At 61.2% G+C, this 20486-nt stretch overlaps 7 protein-coding genes and 1 pseudogene across 8 annotated transcripts; 5 read left to right on the top strand and 3 right to left on the bottom strand.

Annotated features, from left to right (window-relative positions):
* Nucleotides 1–52: 52 nt before the first annotated feature.
* Nucleotides 53–3106, top strand: MSY001_2849 (uncharacterized protein; the record flags this gene model as incomplete). The annotated part of the gene is made up of 1 exon (XM_018884719.1): nucleotides 53–3106. One exon carries the CDS (start codon nucleotides 53–55, stop codon nucleotides 3104–3106), a length of 3054 nt encoding a protein of 1017 aa, XP_018741351.1.
* A 515-nt stretch (nucleotides 3107–3621) lies between these two features.
* MSY001_2848 (uncharacterized protein) lies at nucleotides 3622–4500 on the bottom strand (the record flags this gene model as incomplete). The annotated part of the gene is made up of 1 exon (XM_018884718.1): nucleotides 3622–4500. The coding sequence occupies one exon, from the start codon at nucleotides 4498–4500 to the stop codon at nucleotides 3622–3624; it is 879 nt and encodes a 292-aa protein (XP_018741350.1).
* Nucleotides 4501–4539: 39 nt separating this feature from the next.
* On the top strand, nucleotides 4540–8288 carry MSY001_2847 (uncharacterized protein; the record flags this gene model as incomplete). The annotated part of the gene is made up of 2 exons (XM_018884717.1): nucleotides 4540–4554; nucleotides 4650–8288. The coding sequence occupies 2 exons, from the start codon at nucleotides 4540–4542 to the stop codon at nucleotides 8286–8288; spliced, it is 3654 nt and encodes a 1217-aa protein (XP_018741349.1).
* Nucleotides 8289–8317: 29 nt separating this feature from the next.
* BCK1 (MAPKKK-like protein) lies at nucleotides 8318–10318 on the bottom strand (the record flags this gene model as incomplete). Its single annotated transcript, XM_018884716.1, has 1 exon — nucleotides 8318–10318. One exon carries the CDS (start codon nucleotides 10316–10318, stop codon nucleotides 8318–8320), a length of 2001 nt encoding a protein of 666 aa, XP_018741348.1.
* An 846-nt stretch (nucleotides 10319–11164) lies between these two features.
* On the top strand, nucleotides 11165–12931 carry MSY001_2845 (uncharacterized protein; the record flags this gene model as incomplete). The annotated part of the gene is made up of 1 exon (XM_018884715.1): nucleotides 11165–12931. The coding sequence occupies one exon, from the start codon at nucleotides 11165–11167 to the stop codon at nucleotides 12929–12931; it is 1767 nt and encodes a 588-aa protein (XP_018741347.1).
* Nucleotides 12932–13405: 474 nt separating this feature from the next.
* Nucleotides 13406–14431, bottom strand: MSY001_2844 (uncharacterized protein; the record flags this gene model as incomplete). The annotated part of the gene is made up of 1 exon (XM_018884714.1): nucleotides 13406–14431. The coding sequence occupies one exon, from the start codon at nucleotides 14429–14431 to the stop codon at nucleotides 13406–13408; it is 1026 nt and encodes a 341-aa protein (XP_018741346.1).
* Nucleotides 14432–14974: 543 nt separating this feature from the next.
* On the top strand, nucleotides 14975–16735 carry MSY001_2843 (uncharacterized protein; the record flags this gene model as incomplete). The annotated part of the gene is given in 2 exon segments (XM_018884713.1): nucleotides 14975–15262; nucleotides 15278–16735. 2 exon segments carry the CDS (start codon nucleotides 14975–14977, stop codon nucleotides 16733–16735), a joined length of 1746 nt encoding a protein of 581 aa, XP_018741345.1.
* A 261-nt stretch (nucleotides 16736–16996) lies between these two features.
* On the top strand, nucleotides 16997–20486 carry MSY001_2842 (annotated as a pseudogene). Its single transcript has 2 exons — nucleotides 16997–17035; nucleotides 17085–20486. Coding segments are annotated over exons 1-2 (3441 nt in total).

Below are 20486 nucleotides of genomic sequence, written 5' to 3'. Positions count from 1 at the left end.
CCCGCCACTCCCTCATCGGGAAATCGGGCCTCCGCTCCGCCGACCGCCCCCGATGTACTGGCCGAGCGGCAGCGCGCGGCGCCTCAGCGCGGCGCCCGCGGGGCTGCCGGACGTGCCGGACGGCGCTCTGCATATGGCGCGTGCGCGCGACGGCACGTTGTGGCTCTTGCTCACGCGCACCGCGCTCCTTGTATGGCGCACGCGCCCCGCAGAGCTCGTGGCTATCGTCGAGCGCACGCCGCGCGGTCTCGCGCAGCATGGCGAGAACGTGCGCGCGGTATGGCGCCACGACGCAGGAGCCATTGCTGTGCAGACGTCGCGCGATGCACTCCTCTTCTACGACGTCATCCAGCCGGCGGATGCGCCTGTGGCCCATGCACTGTCCCGCGCCGACGCGCCGGACCTCGCGCCGTCCGCCGCGGCGCTCCTCGCGACGTTCCAGCCAGAGGTCGGCGACGCAGTGCATACGCCAGGCGGCACGCCGCTCGGGCCGCGGTGCGCGCTGCACCTGCCGCTCCGCCACGCCCTGCACGTGGATCCCGGCATGGCTGCCATAGCAGCTCTGGGCCCCCACGTGTTTGTGGCGACGCGGACGCCGGCAGCCGTGCAGCTGCTGCCGTGGCCGGGCATGCAGGAAGCCCCGGCTGCGCCCATGCTCCTGCGCGACCTGCCATGGCTCGGCGAGGCGCCGATCGTGCACGCGGAGCACTCGTACGCGACCGACCTCTCAGCCTGGCTCACGAGCGATGGACGTGCGTACGTCGTGAGCCTTACGGACGCATGGCGCGGGGCGCTCGCATACGAAGGCGACGTACGGCCTGTGACCACGGCCGTGAACGCGCGATTCAGCCTCCTGGCGCTCGGCCTGGACGATGGGCGTATCGCGCTCTTCGAGTTCCAGACATCGACGCAGACGCCGCTGCTCACGCACGAGCTCGCGCTGCCCCCCACGCTCGGCCCGCCAGGCGCGGTGCGCACGCTCAGCTGGACGTCCGATGGCCATGCACTCGCGGTCGGCTGGGACCACGGCTGGGCGCTGTGGAGCCCGTTTGGGCGCCTCCTCGCGCACAGCTTCCGCGACGACTGGCAGAGCACCACGCGTGTCTTCCGCGACGGCTTTGCGTTCGGCGTGCAGAGTGTGTTTTGGGGCCTCGGCGGCACGGAGCTGTTCCTGCTGCCGACCGACGCGCGCGATGCGTGGGTGCATGTGCTGCCGCTCGTCAAGTCGGCGAGTGCGCTGCATATGACGCCGGATGAGGCGGGCGCTGCGCTCCTACTCGATAACGACAGCGTGTACGTGTACCGCGGGCTCGAGCAGTCCGAGGCGGGTCTGCTGGCGCCAGAGAGCGACGCGTGGCGGCGCGTGGCGCTGCCGCCCTCGTACGCCGCGGCGCAGTGGCCCCTCCAGTACGCAACGCTCAGTGCGGACGGACGCTTCCTCGCGGTCGCTGGGCGCCGCGGACTCGCGCACTACAGCAGCGCGTCAGGACACTGGAAGATGTACGAGAACGCCGCGCAGGCGCAGGCGTTCCGTGTGCGTGGCGGCCTCGCGTGGTTCCAGCATGTGCTGATCGCCGCGTGCGACTGCCAGGGCGAGGTGCAAGTGCGCCTGTACTCGCGCGACCAGCCGCTCGACAATGCGCACCTCCTCGACCTGTGCGTGCTGAATGCGCCGGTCATTACGCTCCAGCTCCTCGACACGAACCTGCTGCTGTACCTCGCGGACAATACCCTCGTGCACTATGTGGTGACGACGACCGCGACGCACATCCGCCTCCAGCTCTGCGGCAGCATCTCGTTTGACGGTATCGTCGGTGAGCCGGCGCGCGTGCGCGCGTTTAGCTGGCGCCTGCCGATGCAGGTGCCGAATGCCGACCTCGCGCAGGCGAGTCTGCTCTTCCTGATTGACGGCATGCTCGTGCTCTTGCGCCCGGCACGGACGCACGACACGGATGAACTGTCGTACGACCTGCAGATTTTGCACGAGCACATCGAGGCGTACTGGACGAATGCACACGCGCACGGCCCGTGGCCCAACTCGCTTTGGGGCCTCGACGGCTCGCACATGTGTGTGTGGCTCGAGCTGCATGCGCAGCCCCTGCGCCTGGCGCTGCCCGATGAGGCATACCCCCTCTGTGTCCTGCTCGACCGCGGACTCGTGCTCGGTGCCGAGTCCGTGTCGACCGTGCGGCGTACGCTCGACACTGTGTCGTTCCGTGTGCGCCTACACACGACTCTCTTCCTTGATACGGTGCTGCGCGCGCTGCTGACGGAGCGCGGCGTGGACAAGGCCGTGGACGCTGCGGCGCCATACGCGGCGCTGTCGTACTTTGCGCATGCGCTCGAGCGCCTGTGCGCGGGCGTGCTGGAGGACGAGGCAGATGCACGACCGCCGCTCCCGCCAGCGGAGCGCCTGCTGCCGACCGTCGCTGCGTTCCTCGACCACTATGCGTGCAGCGTCGGGGTGATCGCGCGCGCCGCCCGAAAGACCGAAGCAGCGCGCTGGGCATACCTCTTTGCGTGTGTGGGGCCGCCGCAGACCCTCCTGCAGCATGCGGTGCGCATGCGCGAGTGGGACACGGCCTGCGCGCTCCTCCTCGTCGTGCACACGCTCGACGATGAGGCAAGCAGCATCGCTGCTACGGGCACGGCACTCGCGCGTATGGAGCAGGACCACGCCTGGTCATCCATCCGCCAGGTACTCTCGTTCCTCGCGACGATGGACGAGCGTCGACGAATGCGTGCGTGCCTCGCCGCGGCTGCGCACGAGGCGCCCCACTCGCTCTTTGTCCCGTGGCTCGAGGCGGCCTCCGACGCTCGTGCTGTCAGTGTCCCGATGAAGGCGGACGCCGCGCCGCCATCTGAGGCGCCACGCAGGGCGGGCCTCGGCGACGGCCCTCGGCGGCCGAGTCGGGCGGCGCGCTTTGAGCCGGGGGACGTAGAGGGGCCCGTCGAGACGCGCGCTTCGACGGCGCAGGTGCTCCACCGTGCCGCACGGCATGCGTCGCTTACGCTGTCCCCCTCGATCACGCTGATGCAGGCAAATGGCCGCGTCGTCGTAGGCCCCGCCACGCCCGGCGCCGCGCCGTCGCCGCGGGCGCTGTGAGGTATCGGGTCATCGGGCTCCACATAGTCGTTCGCTCTTTGCCCTCCATCATGGTCCGACGGCGCGAGGCGTCGCGCAAGACGCGCTCGTCGCTCTCGGAGCGGCTCGCGCAAGAGGCCAAACCGGCCCTGTCCAAGTCGTCGGTGCGTCGCCAGAAGCAGCGCGCGCGTGAGCAGCTCGCGGGCAACCGCGAGGGTTTGCAAGCCATGACGGCGGTGGTCACGTCCATGGAGGCCTCGATCGAGGCGGCGCCGCGTGAGCCTGCGCGTGCGTCGAACACCAGGAATACGACACGCTCGCGACGTGCGATGCTGTAAGTGAAGTTACTGACGCAGCGAGCGCGAGCGGCAGCGGCAGCCACACATTCTCGCCGACCTGCAGCGCCAAGCCGACCCGTTTGCAGCGCTGCGCACACATGTGCGCAATACGCTGGACCTTGCTCCGCGCACGGTGCGCGAGACGGACGACGCCATGGGCGGTACATAGTCGGCACTATCAACACGGGATATCTAGCGTCAGCGGTCGCCGCGCACATAGTCGACGAGGTGCCGCAGCTCTTCGAGCACGGTCAGCAAAATGACCGTGTTCGGCGCGAGACGGATCCACGAAGGCACCCAGCCACGGAACAGGAACATGGGGCCCTCGCGGCGCAGCGCCTTCATGAGTTCTGGCACGCCGCTCTCAGAGCCACGCACATTCATGAGGCGTGCACGGATCACGTCGGCAGGCGAGGTGATCGTAGTGGCGACCGTCCCGGCGAGCAGCGACGACGTCAGGTAGTGCGTGAGCGTGCCCTTATGGAAGTAGCCGGTCGACTCGAGCAGCTCTTTGAAAAAGTCGTACGATGCCAGCTGGCTCGAGTTCATCAGCATGGCGCGCACGACATTCGGCGTCAGACCCCGCATGAGCGACGACGGGCCCTCTTCTTGCACAGCGTGCATGATGCCGTGTATCGCGCCGCGGTACGCAAAGCGCTGGTCCACAGGGCGGTAAATGTCGCTCGTCATGCGCACGAGAATCACGTCCGCAGGGTTGCCGGCGATGCCACCAACCGCACCAGCCATACCGGCCGCCGCGATTTTGAGCCACACAGGCACGGCCTCAGGCCCGCTGTAGTGGGGGGCGACCATATGCTTGATCTCCTCGTACGCGGCAAAACGCGTGAGGCTGTATGTCATTTGGCGCAGCACACTTGCGGAAATGCCGATGTAGAGGCCACGCACACCCTCATTCACGAGCGTGCCGCGCAAAAGCCTGAACGTTGTCGTCTTGTGGGGCGAATTCTGCATCCGCACCTTGGTCAGGTCGAGGGGATGCGTAAAGCACACCGCAATGCTGGCGGCGCAGCCGCCCAGCCAGAAGGGGTACTTTCTGCGCGGCGCGCCGTCCGACATGGATAGCAAAAAAAAAAGGACGATTGCGCCCTGACCCCTATGCTGACTAACACGGTGCGCCAGCGCCGCCCACTTCTTACGTGGCCCCGACGATGTACGTAGACGGCGCCGAGCGGGCGTGGCTGACTTCCAGGCGAGTCGCTGTGCAGTCGGATGAGATCGCCAGCGTGACGCTGCATCAGAAGCGTCCTATCCAGTACCATGTGTATGCTTTGCCGTTCCTGTCGCTGTACCCTGTACTGCTCTACGCCTACTACGTCAAGTACGACGAGTGGCTCAAGTCGGAGGAGTGGACGTTCATGTACACGGTGCTGCTCCTTTCGCTGCATGCTCTGAGCTACCTCGTGACGCACTGGGATGTGCGCGCCAAGGCGCTCATCACAGCCACCTCGGTGTCGGCTCTCGACATGGCCGACTGCGTGCGAGTCCTGCCGCACCCCCACAAGGGCGACGGCGAGATGCTGCCGCTGACGCGTGTAGTGCGCGAGGGTGAGCGCGACGAGTACTCGTTTGTGTACCAGGCAGACAAGTACGTGCTTGCGTTTCCCGATTCACAGGCGCCGACGACCTCGATCACGTCGTCGCCGGACATTCGCGAGCGCACGTTCCGCCGCGTGTTGTACCCGGCGGATGCACGCATGCCGCTGAGTGAATTCCAGACGAACACCGGACTTGGTGGTGCGGCGCTGGCGCGTGCGCAGCGTATCTACGGTGGTAACGTGCTCAACATCCCCGTGCCGCAGTTCCTCGATCTGTTCATCCAGCATGCCGTCGCGCCGTTCTTTGTGTTTCAGATCTTCTGTGTGGGCCTGTGGCTGCTTGACGAGTACTGGTTCAGCTCGCTCATCTCACTCTTTGGTCTTGTCGCGTTCGAGTGCACAGTCGTGTTTCAGCGCCTGCGAACGCTCAACGAGTTCCGCACCATGTCGATTCAGCCATTCCAAATTCATGTGTTCCGCAACGGCAAATGGACCGAAATCTCCACGTCGGAGCTCGTGCCGAACGATGTGGTGAGTGTGACGCGTACCAAGCCGGACTCGGCGCTCCCGTGCGACATGCTTCTGCTCTCCGGCTCGTCGATTGTCAACGAGGCGATGCTGTCAGGTGAGAGCACGCCGCTACTCAAGGAGGGCATCACGCAGCGCAACGGGACCGACATCCTGGATGACCAGGGCGCTGACAAGCTGCACTGCCTCTTTGGCGGTACCAAGGCGCTGCAGGTGTCGCCCGGCGACACAGTGCGTGGCATTCCATCGCCGCCTGACCATGGCGCGCTGGCTGTCGTGCTGCGTACCGGGTTTGGCACAACGCAGGGCCGCCTCATCCGCCTCATGGTGTACACGAACGAGAACCAAGTCACTGCGAACAACTGGGAGAGCTTTGTGTTCATTGCGTTTTTGCTCGTATTTGCGATCGCTGCAAGTGCATATGTGTGGATCAATGGCCTCAAGATGCAGCGTCCCAAGGGGAAGCTACTGCTCGACTGCGTGCTGATCATCACCTCGGTCGTGCCGCCGGAGCTGCCGATGGAGCTGTCGATGGCCGTCAATGCCTCGCTCGTGGCCCTGTCGAAGTATGCCATTTTCTGCACGGAACCCTTCCGTATCCCGTACGCAGGTCGCGTCGATGTCTGCTGCTTTGACAAGACCGGCACCATCACTGGTGAGGACCTCGAAGTGCAGGGCCTCGTGGGCACAGACGCTCAGGGCACAGACGCGCTCGACGACACGCTGGTGGCGATGTCCCAGGCATCGGAGCAAGCGGCGCTTGTGGTCGCTGCTGCGCATGCACTCGTGATTGTCGACGACGAGGTGGTGGGTGACCCGATGGAGCGACGCGCCCTCGATGCGCTTGGCTGGGTCGTCCAGCCGGGCGACCGAGTCGTGCCGGGACCGGACCAAAAAGGGCCGTCAGTGCACATCTGCACGCGCTTCCACTTCTCTTCGGCGCTTAAGCGCATGTCGTCGGTGAGCCAGGTATCGTCGCGCAAGCAGCTGCTGGGCGCCACGAAAGGCGCGCCGGAGGTACTCAAGCCCATGTTTTCGCAGCTGCCGTCGAACTACGACGCAGTGTACCGCCACTACACGCGCCGCGGAAGCCGCGTGATTGCACTGGGTTACCGCTGGCTCGACATGGACGTGGCCAAGGCACGCACACTGAAGCGTGAGCAGGTTGAGGCCGAGCTCACGTTTGCTGGATTCCTTATTCTGCACTGCCCACTGAAACCGGATGCCGTGGAGTCAGTGCGCCAGCTGAACGAATCGTCGCACCGCTGCGTGATGATCACCGGTGACCATGCGCTGACGGCAATCCACGTCGCGGAGGAGGTCGAGATGGTGGTGCGTGAGCCGATCGTGCTCGACCGTCGCGAGGGCGGCCGGGAGGATGAACTGGTGTGGCGCGATGTCGACGACCGCATTGTGCGCGAGCAGCCGCTGGAAGCTGAACTGCACCGCCACCTGTTCGACGAGTATGATGTGTGTGTGACGGGCGCGGCGCTGCGCCAATTGGAGGAGCGTCCCGAGGCACTGCGTGAGCTGGTGGCCAATACGGTGGTGTACGCACGTGTGTCGCCGAACCAGAAGGAGCTGATTTTGAGTGTGCTGCGCTCGCTGGGCTACATTACACTCATGGCCGGAGACGGCACGAACGATGTGGGTGCGCTCAAGATGGCCAACATTGGCGTGGCGCTTCTGGACGGCTCAGAAGAGGACTTGAAGAAGATGGCGGAGCATCAGCGTTTGGAGCGGATGAAGAAAGCGTACGAGTCGCAGCTGAACTTGATGGCGCGCTGGAACCAGCCGCCGCCGCCGGTGCCTCCGGCACTCAAGACGGCGTTCCCCCAGCTGGAGGAGGCGCGCGCCAAGGCGGCGCGCAAGATGCAGTCGCAGCGCGCGGCGAACCCGGTGGCCAAGTTTGATCTGTCGTCGATCACCTCGACGATGGAGTCGCTCGACGAGGACGATGGGCCGCCGCAGATCCGTCTCGGCGATGCCAGCGTCGCCGCACCGTTTACCAGCAAGCTGGCGAATGTCAAGGCTGTGTGCTCGATCATCCGCCAGGGCCGCTGCACGCTCGTTGCTACGATCCAGATGTACAAGATCCTTGCACTGAACTGTTTGATCCAGGCTTACTCGCTGTCCGTGCTGTACCTGGACGGTATCAAGATGGGCGACTACCAGCTGGCTGTGAGTGGCATGTTGATCTCGGTGTGCTTCTACTGCATCAGCCGTGGCAAGCCCCTCGACCGACTGGCACCTGAGCGCCCGGTAAACAACATTATCAATGTCTATGTGTTTGGCTCTATTATGACGCAGACTTTCCTTCACATTGCTACCATGTTGTACATTCAGCGCACGTCGGTCGCGTTTGAGCACCCGGGTGAGGTCGATCTCGAGGCCAAATACACGCCGACGCTGCTCAACTCGGGCGTGTATCTGCTGAGTCTGTCGCAGACCGTCTCGACTTTTGCCGTGAACTACATTGGCCGCCCGTGGCGCGAGAGCATCCCGGAAAACAAGGCGCTGTACTGGGGCCTGATTGGAGCAAGTGCAATTGCATACCTCGGTGCGCTGGAGCTCATGCCAGAGCTCAACGAGTGGCTGCAGCTGACCAAGATGTCGTCAGAGTACCAGACGCTGCTCGTCAGCGCCATGGCGCTCGACTTTGTCGGCTCGTACGCCCTCGAGGCCTTCTGGAAGCTGTTCGCTGACGTGCGTCCCAAGCCGCTGATCCTGCAAGGGCAGAAGCTGCGTGAGTCGCGGCGCGTGCAGGCCAAGCAGCAGTAAATGTAGTCAGAGCCGTGTATCTACATAGACTACGAGGGCTCGGACCCATCCATCTCACCATCGTTGGTCGCCTGCAACACAAACGCATGGCGGAGGAGTTCATCGGCCGACGGCCGGTCGGCATGATTCAGCTCAAAGGTGGCATTCAAGAAGGAGGCAGCCACCTCCGAAATGTCCGGCGGGAGCGCCGGGGTCTTGTTCATCCCAATTTGGAATAGGGCCTGCATTTGGTCAAGCTGGGGCCAGGGGTGCGTAGCCGTGAACATTTCCACAACACAGCAGCCCAGACTCCAAACGTCAGCTTTGGCAGTGAAGGCTGTTTGCTTCACCACCTCTGGGGCCATCCAAAACACACTGCCCTGAATAGCCGGACGAGATTTGCCTCCAGTCGGACCTGCGAACAGGAGGCCACTCTCCACCTTCTTGCTGATGCCAAAGTCACTAATCTTGACACCGCCTTTGTTATCCACAAGAATGTTGGCACCTTTAATATCTCGGTGCACAATGTCGCGTGCATGTAAAAACGAAAGGCCGCGCAGAATCTGGCGCACAAAGTTCTGGACTAGCGCCTCTTCAAACGCGCCATAGCTCTGTAGCAGTGCCACCACCGAGCCACCCGGCACATATTCGAGAAAAATGTTCAGGTGCTTATCATCGGCGAATGAATCCAGGTATTGTACAATGTTCGGGTGCTGGATCGATTTGAGCAACACAATCTCCGACTCAAGCGACTCGATCATCATGCGGCGATGACGCGTCATCTCATCATCCGAGTGCGGAAGTTCGACCTGTTTTACAGCCATCAGCATACCAGTCTTGGCATTCATGCCCAAGAATACTTTGCCAAACGAGCCGGTGCCGATCAACGCACCCTTATGCCAGCGCATATGCTGCTTTGTGGCGGGCGCCCCACTTGGTGCGAATGTGCCATCAGTTAAGGGGGCCGTCAACTCGGGCGACACAGACGGCGTTGTCACTGTGGGTGGCAGCATTTGCGTCGCCGACACAGTATCAGTTGGCACTGGCAAAGGAGCAGAGGATGGATTACTCCACCGCCCCGAGTCATTTTCGCCGGTATCATGAACAGAAGCACGCTCGAGATCCTGCGTAATCTCATCCAAGGTCACCAGACTCGCATGATCGTCAGTCGGATCTGATTCAATGTCCGGGCCTGATGGCTGAACGTTTGATCGAGGTGCGTACGGCGTCATAGGTACAGACACCCGTTTCTTCGAAGAGCCTTTCGAGTATCGACGCAGTTCGTTCGAATTGGTCGCTGGGAAGTACTCCGCGAGGTGCGAACTAATGAGCTCAGACGATGGGCGCTGTCCAAAAAAGTTGCGCACACGGCGTCGCACATTCGGCAAGGGCCCCGACATATCTGCCGGCTTCGCCTTGCTGCGCGTCGCGGAGTCAGCAGGCAAAGACTCGATCTCCGACAGTTCGCCGCCGCCGAGACCGTTGAGAATGCTAAACGTCGAGGCGCGGCGGGTGATCGGCAGATGACGGAAGGCATCAACAGGTGCTTCCCTTTTGGATCCAGGCCGTAGAGGCTCCTCGTCGGTAGTTCGAAGAAGATATAGACCATGTCGCCACACTGGCTCGTAATTGTGCGGCTGCGAGCACAAGGCCATGAGCTCAATCTCCGATAGCACTTTCAGTTGGTCACCAGCGTCGGTCATAGCAAGCACCCAGCGACGCATGTACTGCGTCGAGTCAGGTTCTGTCAAGCGTCCAAACTTGCGCAGGACCTTGGCAAGAACATCGCTTGCCTGCTTACATTGGCTCACATCTACACTGCGAGATGTGCCGTCCTCTGCAAGGAACTTGATGATGTGCTTGCGAATCACCTCCAGGCTTTGAGGAGTCGCATTCACCGTGCTCACTTCAGAGCGTAACGAATCATCGGGGTCTAACTCGGTACGGCGCAAGTTGTAAGGGGCGCTAATTTGACCGACCCTGGGCTTGTTTACAAAGGCCCCTCGACCCACCGCATACCCAGCTTGTTGAGACTGATTAGACGAAGGCATCGTCACAGGATCCAGAGGCTTGATATTCGTGCTCGGGCCTCGTCCGTGGCTGGAAAGAGGACGTGTTGGTATGCTGTGATTGCTCGCTCCTGAGGCTGTGCTTGGGCGGCGCATTGATTGGTTCCGACCATTCGTTGGAACCTCCAAGTTGTTCATCGAATCTGCACTGGATGGGCGGCTTGTGCTCATACTCGCCGGAGCAGGCGCAAGCGTCATTGGGGTCAACTGGATCGGTGACATGGTTCGTATTGGGGGCGACAGGGGTATTTGGTTGTAGGACTGCGAGGCCGAGGGTAAATTCACATATGATCCCGTACTGGCAGAAGTAGGTATAACGCTGTATGAATGTACAGGTGTAGACGGAGATGGAATAGGGTGGCTAGACAACTGGGGGCTCAACGACATGGTCCGAAGTGAATCCGTCGGCGTATGCCTGTTGAGTAGGCGGATAGCACCTAAGAGACGCAAACGCTCACCAACGGAGGTGATGCCCATCTCCTTGAGTGTTGTGTGGTCTAGCTGTGGCAGAACACTTCCTTGAATATCATTCTCTTCAAATTTGCCCATATGCTGGCTCATGTTAGATTCCTGGAGCCACGCAAGGACATCAGCAGTACTCCATGTATGTACTGGAACATGAGTAACGATGTACCAACCTTCACGATTTAAGTAGTTCCGAATACTGCTGGTTGGTGACACCAGTTGAGTCTCCATACTGCCGGACGAGGCAGCGACTGAGAGACAAACTTCGACCCCGTGTCAAATGTGTAATAGGGTTGTTTGATGATGACAAATCCAACTCGTAGTATCAACGCCCCACACATTCGTTATCGCTCCTACTCCATTATGACACGAACGGCTGCCGATCCTATCCTTCTGTCACTTTTCGCCAACCGTTTTATGGCGGTTGCGGAATCCATGGGACGCTCGTTACAACAAACATCCATTTCTACTAATATCAAGGAGCGCCTTGACTTTTCCTGCGCGATTTTTGCGCCGGACGGATCCCTTATCGCCAATGCACCACACTTGCCTGTGCATCTCGGAAGCATGAGCTTTGCCGTGCAGTACCAGGCTAAAAATCTTCATACACTTGGGAAGGGTTCTTTCAAGCGTGGGGATGTTGTGCTAACCAACCATCCAGTTGCTGGGGGAAGTCATCTGCCGGACATTACGTGCATTACGCCGGTGTTTGCGCCGGACCGCGACGAGATTATATTCTTTACTGCGAGTCGTGGACATCATGCTGATATTGGTGGTATTCTTCCAGGATCCATGCCGCCCACAAGCAAGACACTATTCGAAGAAGGCGCACAAATCCGCTCCTTCAAGATCGTGGCGGAAGGCGTGTATGACCGCGAAGGCCTCGTGCGGCTACTCGTTGAGGAGCCAGCCCGGTACCCTGGTTGCTCAGGAACGCGCTGCTTCCACGATGTGGAAAGCGACCTCCAGGCACAGATCGCCGCGAATCACAAGGGGATCCAGCTGATCAATGACCTCGTGGAAGAATGGGGTTTGGCAACGGTTCAAGAATACATGATCCATATTCGCGACAATGCGGAATTGTCTGTGCGCAACCTGCTGCGCCGAGTTGCACGCGAACAAAGTTCCAAGGAGTTACACGCTATTGACCATATGGACGATGGCTCACCGATCGAACTTCGTGTGACGATTGATCCGGATGCTGGGTCGGCGCTCTTTGACTTCCAAGGGACAGGCCCTGAGGTGAATGCCAATTTCAACTGCCCTAAGTCTGTGGTTCACAGCGCGATTATCTACGCCCTGCGATGCATGGTCTCGGATGACATCCCTCTCAACCAGGGTTGCTTGGCCCCCATTGATGTACGTATTCCAGAGGGATCGCTTTTGAGCCCATCTGAGACAGCGGCTGTCGTGGGTGGCAACGTCTTGACGAGCCAGCGTATCACTGATGTGGTATTCAAAGCGTTCCAGGCTGTGGCAGCAAGTCAGGGTGATTGCAACAACTTGACCTTTGGTACCGGCGGCAACGATGAGCAGGGGCGCCTTATCGAGGGATTCGGCTACTATGAAACCATTGCAGGCGGTTCCGGCGCAGGCCCGTCGTGGCATGGCACGAGCGGTGTCCATACGCACATGACGAACACTCGTATCACCGACCCAGAAATCTTTGAGCGGCGATACCCCGTGTACCTGCGTCAATTTGGCCTCCGTGAAGGTTCCGGCGGCAACGGTCTCTTCCGAGGTGGTGATGGCGTCATCCGTGATATTGAGTTCTTGGAGCCCGGAATTCAAGTAAGTATTCTGTCCGAGCGCCGAGTGTTTCATCCGTACGGCCTTCAAGGTGGTGAAGATGCTCAATGTGGTCTGAACCTGTGGATTAAGCAGCGCCGCGAAGAGGACGGTGATATGAAGGAGCCCGACGAGCAAGGTGCAATCCTACCACGTGTGATCAACATGGGTGGCAAGGCGACTGCGAGATTCGGTGTAGGAGATCGGATCGTCATACACACGCCCGGTGGAGGTGGCTTTGGTGCACCCAGCGATCCTGCCCCAGAGCCTGTGTCGCGACCAGCGCGGGGACCGCATCGAGGAAGCTTGGCCGACTGGCATTCGCTGCAGCTAGGTGCATAGATTATTGATGGCGGCGGATCTTTTCCTGCAAGTCACGGATCTCTTGGGCAACCCGATCTGACGAGGACGCATGAGTCCGTGGCGGCCTCTCCGTAGTCTTTGCTTGGGGCTTATGAGCTTTCTTTGATAAGGGGAAAGGTGAAGGGATATCGTGTGGCTCCCCGTGATCTGATAAGAAGAGCATGTTACGTACCGATAGTCGGATCTTGTGTATTTGCCTGAAAGGGTGGGACAGGTCGACCTTGTACCCTCGAGGGAAGATGGTCCCATTCGTGCAGCATGCGTTCAGTGATGCGGAGAAAGGAAGGGGAGCGGCTCATCTTTTGTTAGCAGATAACGCGCACCCAGCGAGCCATGTATGTCGCAGCATATGCCGTCAGTAGCTGTTCAAGCGCTCTAGACCATCGCGGCATAACGCGAAAGAACTCCACATAGACTCGGGGTCATAAATGATAGGATGGACTATCTACAAAGCTAAGATCCCTGTGCAGCCGCATGAACCAGCATGGACAGGCCATTTAGGACCTTGACGAAATTCTGAAGGTTTCCTCCTTGAGGATTGTCGTCGCTGCCACTGCCTCCCGTCGCAGAGGTTGTGGTGGACGAGCTAGTGGAATCGGCTGAGCCCGAAGAGCTCGTCGAGCTCGTCGAGCTCGTCGAGCTAGCCGAACTAGTCGAGCTAGCCGAACTAGTCGAGCTGGAGACTGAAGAAGACGACGAAGAGCTCGAATTACTAGCACTTTTAGATGCGGAAGCAGACGATGCCGATGAAGCACTGCTTCGGGAGCTAGCCGCAGAGGCACGCGACCTGGACTGCGCAGCAGCCTCTGAGGAGGCAGCTCGCATAGCTGACGCAGACGAGGCTGACGCAGCAGATGCCTTGGACGAGCGCGAAGCATTGGCTTGTGCGTCTGTAGAGTGTGTGGATGACGGTGTGGCAGAGTCCTTGTGGGAGCTCGGAGAAGCATTGTGTGTGGCGCTCGACGAACTTGAACGACGGGAGGTCGATTTGCTGGACGAGGAAGATGAATCGTTCGAACCTCCTTTATCATTGTCATCGCTGTCGTTACTGATGACCCACCAAGTAATTGGAAACACGCCTAGTTTCAAATCGTGAAATTCCTGAAACAAGGACATGCTCATATCGAGAGATCCATGATGGCACTGTTCCGTCTCTGGACATGCATCCATAATAACCGCCCTAGCTGTCTTCAAGCCATTCGCAATCATGATGTGCTGACCGCACCATTTGGACTTAGAGTCAAGATTGCCGTACATTGGCTCATTGAGGGCAACAATATGCATGTCGTTGTCAATGTACTGGCCGCACGCGCCAGCTACCCATGTTTCCACGTCATACCATGTTGCTGTGCCGAAGAAGGATGACCTCTTGCTTAAGGTATGAGACGAGTTGGCTACGGCAACGCCTTGTCCATCAGCCGGATCGAGATACGCAGCCACAGCCGAAACGGCCGCCACCCCCGCCAGCAGCGCACGCATGGGAAACATCAGACACTAGCGAAGGCAGACCAGTTGGGGGCCCCTCATCCAAGCGTCATTCGTGGGGAACGAGCTGCAAGGTATACTCTTGTGCGAAGGAGTTATGCATGCCAAGTAAAGCGACCAATGTCTGTGACTTAACGCACAACTAGGACGTTCGATGGCCATGTGGCACAAGAGCCCCAGGGCACCCGCATTAAAAACAGGTATGCATCTTAACCAATCCGACTTCAGAGATGAAAGAGACGCGTTACATAAACGAATTAAAAAATACTGCGCGCGGGGTTGAGCAAACGGCAGTCTAGGCGCAGGAAATCGACCGAGGAGATGATTACATGATCATGCGTGCAATTGGTGAAATCAGCGCTAGGTGCATGGGTAGTCACACCCCGCATCGTCGTAGCCAATCGAGTAACCGGTGACCTACAATGAGAGCCTGTAATGTGCTTATATAACCAGTGTTTGCGTTGATCGTTTTTGTGTTCGAGGCCAAGGTCTTGGAGCACCCGACGGTACCGGTTCTTTTCTTACCAGTCTCTTTTCATGAAGAGCATCAACCTTCCTACTATCCCGGGCTCGGACCGGATTCGGGGCACTGCCCTAACGATCTTTGTTGCGTTCGTTTGCTCGTGCGGTTTCTTGCTTTTCGGTTATGACCAAGGTGTCATGTCGCTGCTGATTGAGGAGCCCATGCTGGCTTCGACCATGCCCAAAATTGCCAAGTACGAGCCTGATGGCGCTAATACTGCTGATGAATATGCCAGGACGCACCCTAATGATCCTATTCCTTACTTCCCGGATCAGTTCGATTCCAACGTGCAGGGTGCCGTTGTTAGTTGCTACGAGCTTGGTTGTATGGTTGGTTCACTGTTCTTGCTTTGGAAGGGTGATGTGATTGGTCGTCGCTGGAGTGTCGTCATTGGATCTACGATCATGATCATTGGTGTCATCATCATGGTGGCCGATGACACGATTGGTCCCTTCACTGCTGGTCGTGTGATTGCCGGTGTGGGTAACGGTTTTAACACTACGACGATTCCCATGCTCCAGTCGGAGCTGTCGCGCCCGCAGTACCGTGGTCTTCTTGTGTTCATTGAAGGTGCGCTTCTCGCCGGTGGTGTCATGATTTCCTACTGGCTGGACTTTGGTTTCTATTTCCTCAAGTTCAACAGTGTGCAATGGCGATTCCCGATTGCGTTCCAGATTGTCTTTGCTGGTATCCTGATGCTCGGTGTTTTTGTCATGCCTGAGTCGCCACGTTGGCTTGTTAAGCGTGGTCGCATTGAGGAGGCCAATGCGGTGCTCTCGCGTCTGCACGACAAGCCTATGGATGACCCGGCTGTGCAGCAGGAGCTGCATACGCTTGTGGATGCAATTCGCAAGGTGGAGATGGATCTTGGTCCCTTCAAGTATCGCGAGTTGTTGACGAACGGCCCGCAGCAGAACTTCTACCGTCTCGCTCTTGGTTGTGGTGCTCAGTGCATGCAGCAGTGGACTGGTATTAACAACCTGACCTATTATGCTAGTACTGTGTTCAAGATGGTGCAGCCGGACGATGTTGCCTCCCGTCTGCTGGTGTGTGGCAGTGGTGTGCTGTACTTCCTTGCCGCTTCGGTCGCTGTGTTCCTGATTGATGTTGCTGGTCGTCGCACGCTGATGATTTCGTGTGCCTTTGGTATGATGCTTTGCTATGCCATTATTTCGGGTATGGTCTACATGGTGGACCCCTCGACAAGCCCCGACACTCCGCAGAGCTCGCGTGACGTGTACGGTAAGGTGGGTGAGGCCTTCATCTACCTGTACTTCATTCCGTGGTCGTTTGGCTGGCTGGGTATGACTTGGCTGTACCCGCCGGAGATCATGCCGATCCGTATCCGTGCGGCGGGTACGGCGCTGTCGACCTGCACGAACTGGCTGATGAACTTCACTGTCGTCATGATTTCGCCGCCTGCTTTCGAGAACCTGAAGAACCATACCTTCACCATGTTTGGTGCGTTCAACTTTATCTTCATTCCGATCGTGTACATGTTCTACCCCGAAACCAACCGCCGTGGTCTGGAGGAGATGGACCTGTTCTTTGCCGATGCGCACCAGGAGGGCTTCTGGAAGCCGAGTCGCTTTATGACGACGGCTGCCTACCTCTCGATTACTCGCCCATACCTGACCTCGGAGGAGCTTGATGCTATCATTTCGAAGCGCGACGAGATGGAGGCCATCCCTGACAGCGAGGCGAACCCCGAGTTTGCGCAGGGTATGCCGAACGAGCCGAAGGAGATGCCTGTGAACCCTCCGAACCAGGCTTGAATGTTGACTTTCTGAGCCATTGCTGTTCATGTTGTGTTCCTGACCGCTAGAAGCACGGCTCTTTAATTGCTGCCAGTGGTCAGGCGCCCAGAATATTCGATATAGCTCGCGCGGTGGCGCCATACTGTGCGTGCGAAGCTCGCCACGATAGGGGCGCCTTGTGATCGGCCCCATAGATTCTTATGTAATCAAAAGCATGACGCGGCCATTCACGCAGGCATGCATGGTGCGAGTAGCCCATGTCCTTCTGGCCGGCCCGCTATGGACTTTGAGTGGCTCGCCGATGATCCGGTGGACGATGTAGGTGCCGGCAGCGCTAAACGTGCAGGTGGATGTAGGGCCGCTGGAGGACCCAGACGAGGCGCCGCTGCTGGGCGGCGTCCTGCCCTATGCAAATCATTCGCAGGCGCAGTGGGAAGCCGAGGTGCGCCATGTGGCGGCGCGGATCGCTGCGTGTGTCCAGCGGCATGACTGGGGTGCGCCGCTCGTGGTGTGGTGCCAAAATCTGCAGGCACTACAGAGCCTCAAGTACCGGCTGCCGCGCCCGCTACGGGCGCAGCTCGCGCGCCTGCTCTTTGAGCTGGCAGTGATGCCCAAGCTCGATACGTTCTTGACGGACCTTGCAGCATCCTGCTGTATTCGACTCCTGCGCCCCAAGCACGAGATCGACGGGAGCGACTTGCAGCTGCCCTGGCGCGCGCTGTACGAGGCGCTCGAGCGAGAGGTGTTCCACAAGCAGCGCAAGATGAGCACCTCGGCCGTGAGCGGTGTGCTGCTGGACCTCGCCGACGTGTCGCAGCGCTTCTTTTCGGCGGACGAGGCGCCAGCGATGCTGGAGGCGATCCTGCCGCGCATGGACGGCAACGACTTGAACTCGGTCATTGCCACGCAGGCGCTGCTGGTGCACTTTTTGCCGCTTTCGAACCCCGACGCGTGGCTGCCGGTCCTGTTCCGCCTGTGGGACTCGTTCAAGTCGTCGCTCTTCGATGACCAGATGCTTGATGTGCTCGCACGCCTGGCCGAAGAACACGTCATGAGGCCGAGCGAGGCAAGCCGCTGGAGCGAGACGGGCATCTTCACCGAGGCGCAAATGGCCGTGATCATGACGCGGTGCCTGCGCAGCATGGGCCTGCCCATCGGCGCGAACAAGACGGCGAATGCAGCGCTCATGGCGCAGTCGGCGTCGGTGCGCACAGGCGCCGATGCGTCGGCCTCGCAGCAGACGCTGCGTATGAAAAAGCCGAGTGACCGGCTGCACTCGTTTGCGGCGATCCTCGTGTACAGCATGGCCCATGACGCTGACGCGCCCGAGCTCGTGGGCGGCTCCAAAGCGCTCACCCAGCTTGCGCAGCTGGTGCAGGTGACCGAGACGTACTTCCACCCGTCAAACTGGGGCGCGTGGCAGGCGCAGCTCGTGAACCTCGTGCAGCATCTCACCTGGGAGTTCGCGCGCCGCGTGCGTGCCGAAGCACGCAGCGACAGCCGCACGCCGCCAGCATGGCGCCTCACGCCCGCGATCCAGCGCGAGTTTGTGCGCACGCTGCGCACCGTCTCGCTGCTGGGCATGTTCTCCAAGGACCCCCTCACGTCGCTCGCGGCGCAGTCGAGCCTGAAGCGCATGGCATTCCTGGAGCCGGCGCTCATCCTGCCGGCTGTACTGCACCGCGGCTACACGTCGCTCGAGCAGCTGGAGACGACGCAGCGCACGAGCGCAGTGATGGCGACGCTCGCGGCCACGTCCCAAGTGCTCCTGTCGCCCGCCGTGTACGCGCCGGGCGCCAAGCACCTGGCGCCGCTCCTGTACCTGTGCCTGCCCGGCATCGACATGAACGACCCGGTGAAGACGATGAGCACGTGTATGCTGATCCTCAGTGTCACCATGTCGACCTGTGTGTGCGACGGCAGCACAGCCGGCGACGAGGAGATGCCCGGGGGCGCGGCGCGTGTCCCCGTGGACGACGAGGCCACCTCGACGCGCGGCGCCGAGGACTATGCGGCGCGGCTCTCGACCGCCGAGCTCGATGCGTGGACGACCGAGTTTCTGCAGCGCGTGCTGCAGCTCTTCGCCGCCCTGCCCGAGGAGGGCAAGAGCGGCAAGATCGGCGAGAAGCACGAGGAGATGGTGCTCAACCTCCTGATCGCCACGTGCGATGTGTTCTGCAGTGCGCTCGGCGAGGACGCGTACGTGCGGTGCCTCGACCTCGTGCTCGAGTACGCGCGCACGACCGTGGCGGCGAACGCCGTCAAGGCCATGGGCTCGCTGATCGGGTGCTTTGCACGCGCAGACCCGGCACGCGTCCTTGCGCGCGTCGTGCCGCTGGCCTGCGCGCGCATGGCGCAGGAGCTCGAGCACGGTGCGTCGTCCGTGCGGACGACGAGCACGAGTCTGCCGCGGCCGTCCGACACGGCGCTGCACTGGCACATTAGCCTGCTGAGCAGCGCTGTGATCTTTGCAGGGCCCGCGCTGCTCCCGCACGCGGACGAGCTCGTCGCAACGATGGAGCGCCTGGCGCGCTCGTGCCGCACCGAGCGCGGCTACATGCTGAGCGCCAAGCTGCTGCAGCGCGTGCTGCACTCGCTCACGAGCGTGTACGTGGCCGAGCAGCGCAGCCTGAACCCCGACGAGTGGGAGGCCGGCGCCCGTCGTGCGCACCCCCACCGCAGCTTTGGGCGCCTGTACACGCTCGGCGAGGTCCAGGTAACGTGGCATGTGCCGACCGACGCGGAGATCGGCCTGGCGCTGCGCGTCCTGCGGCAGGTCGTCGCGCCCGCGCTGGACGTGCTCGACGCGCGTCTGCACGAGGCGGCGCACGACGACGCCTGGCACAACGACGTGTGCCGCTACCTGCTGTGGGTGCGGCAGGCGCTCGCAGGCCAGGCGGCGCTGGCCGACGATGCACGGCGCGCACAGCCACGGGCCGCCGCCGTTCACACAGACCTCGGCGAGGTGCCCGTCGCGGAGATGCCCGCGCCGCTCGACATGCCGGCCGGCGCGGCGCTGGCGCCGGGCGACGCGCGGTACGACGAGGTGCAGGCGCTGCGGGAGCGGATCGGCGCCACGCTGCAGCGCGCGGCCGCGGTCGTCCCGACGCTCTCGAGCGACCACGTGGACGCAATGAAGCAGGTCGTGCGCGCGCTGCGCCTCTACCTGCTGCCGCACAGCGCGCATGCGGACGAGGTGCACGGCCTGACGAAGGCGGTCGTCTTTGTGCGCACGATCGGGCGGCGCCACGCGCGGCAGCAGCGCTTTCCCCGCCTCGTCTGGCTGCGGCGCGCCATGCTGCACCATGTGCTGCGCCAGCGGCTCCAGGCGCTGTACGTGCCGCGCACCGCGCGCGACGACGAGCTGGTGCGCCGCCTTGTGGAGCTCGCGACGTCGCACTACGTGGCGGTGCGCCGCCTCGCGCAGAGCGCGCTCGACAGCGTGTTTGCGGTGTACGACGGCACACGGCACATGTGCCTCGCGCCGCTCCTCGCGTGCCTGCGCGACGACGCGAGCGACGAGCAGGCGAAGGGCGCGCTGTATGTGCTCGGCACCAAGACGTTCCAGCGCGCCGTCGCGCGGCACGTCTCGTGGGCACGCGACGCGCTCCCGGCGCTGCTGTGCGTGCAGCGCCGCGCGCGGCCGTCCGTCCAGAAGCTCGCGCGCGGCCTCCTGTCCGAGCTCGTGTCGCGGCTGGAGGACCCCGCCGTGCACCGCGCGTACGAGCCGACGGCCGCGCTGGCCGCGGCGGCCGCGGCGCTCGCGCCG

The sequence above is a fragment of the Malassezia sympodialis genome, genomic scaffold, assembly GCF_000349305.1.
Source record: "Malassezia sympodialis ATCC 42132 genomic scaffold, msy_sf_15, whole genome shotgun sequence".
NCBI lineage: Eukaryota > Fungi > Basidiomycota > Malasseziomycetes > Malasseziales > Malasseziaceae > Malassezia > Malassezia sympodialis.
This window is presented reverse-complemented; position numbering and strand designations above follow the sequence as displayed.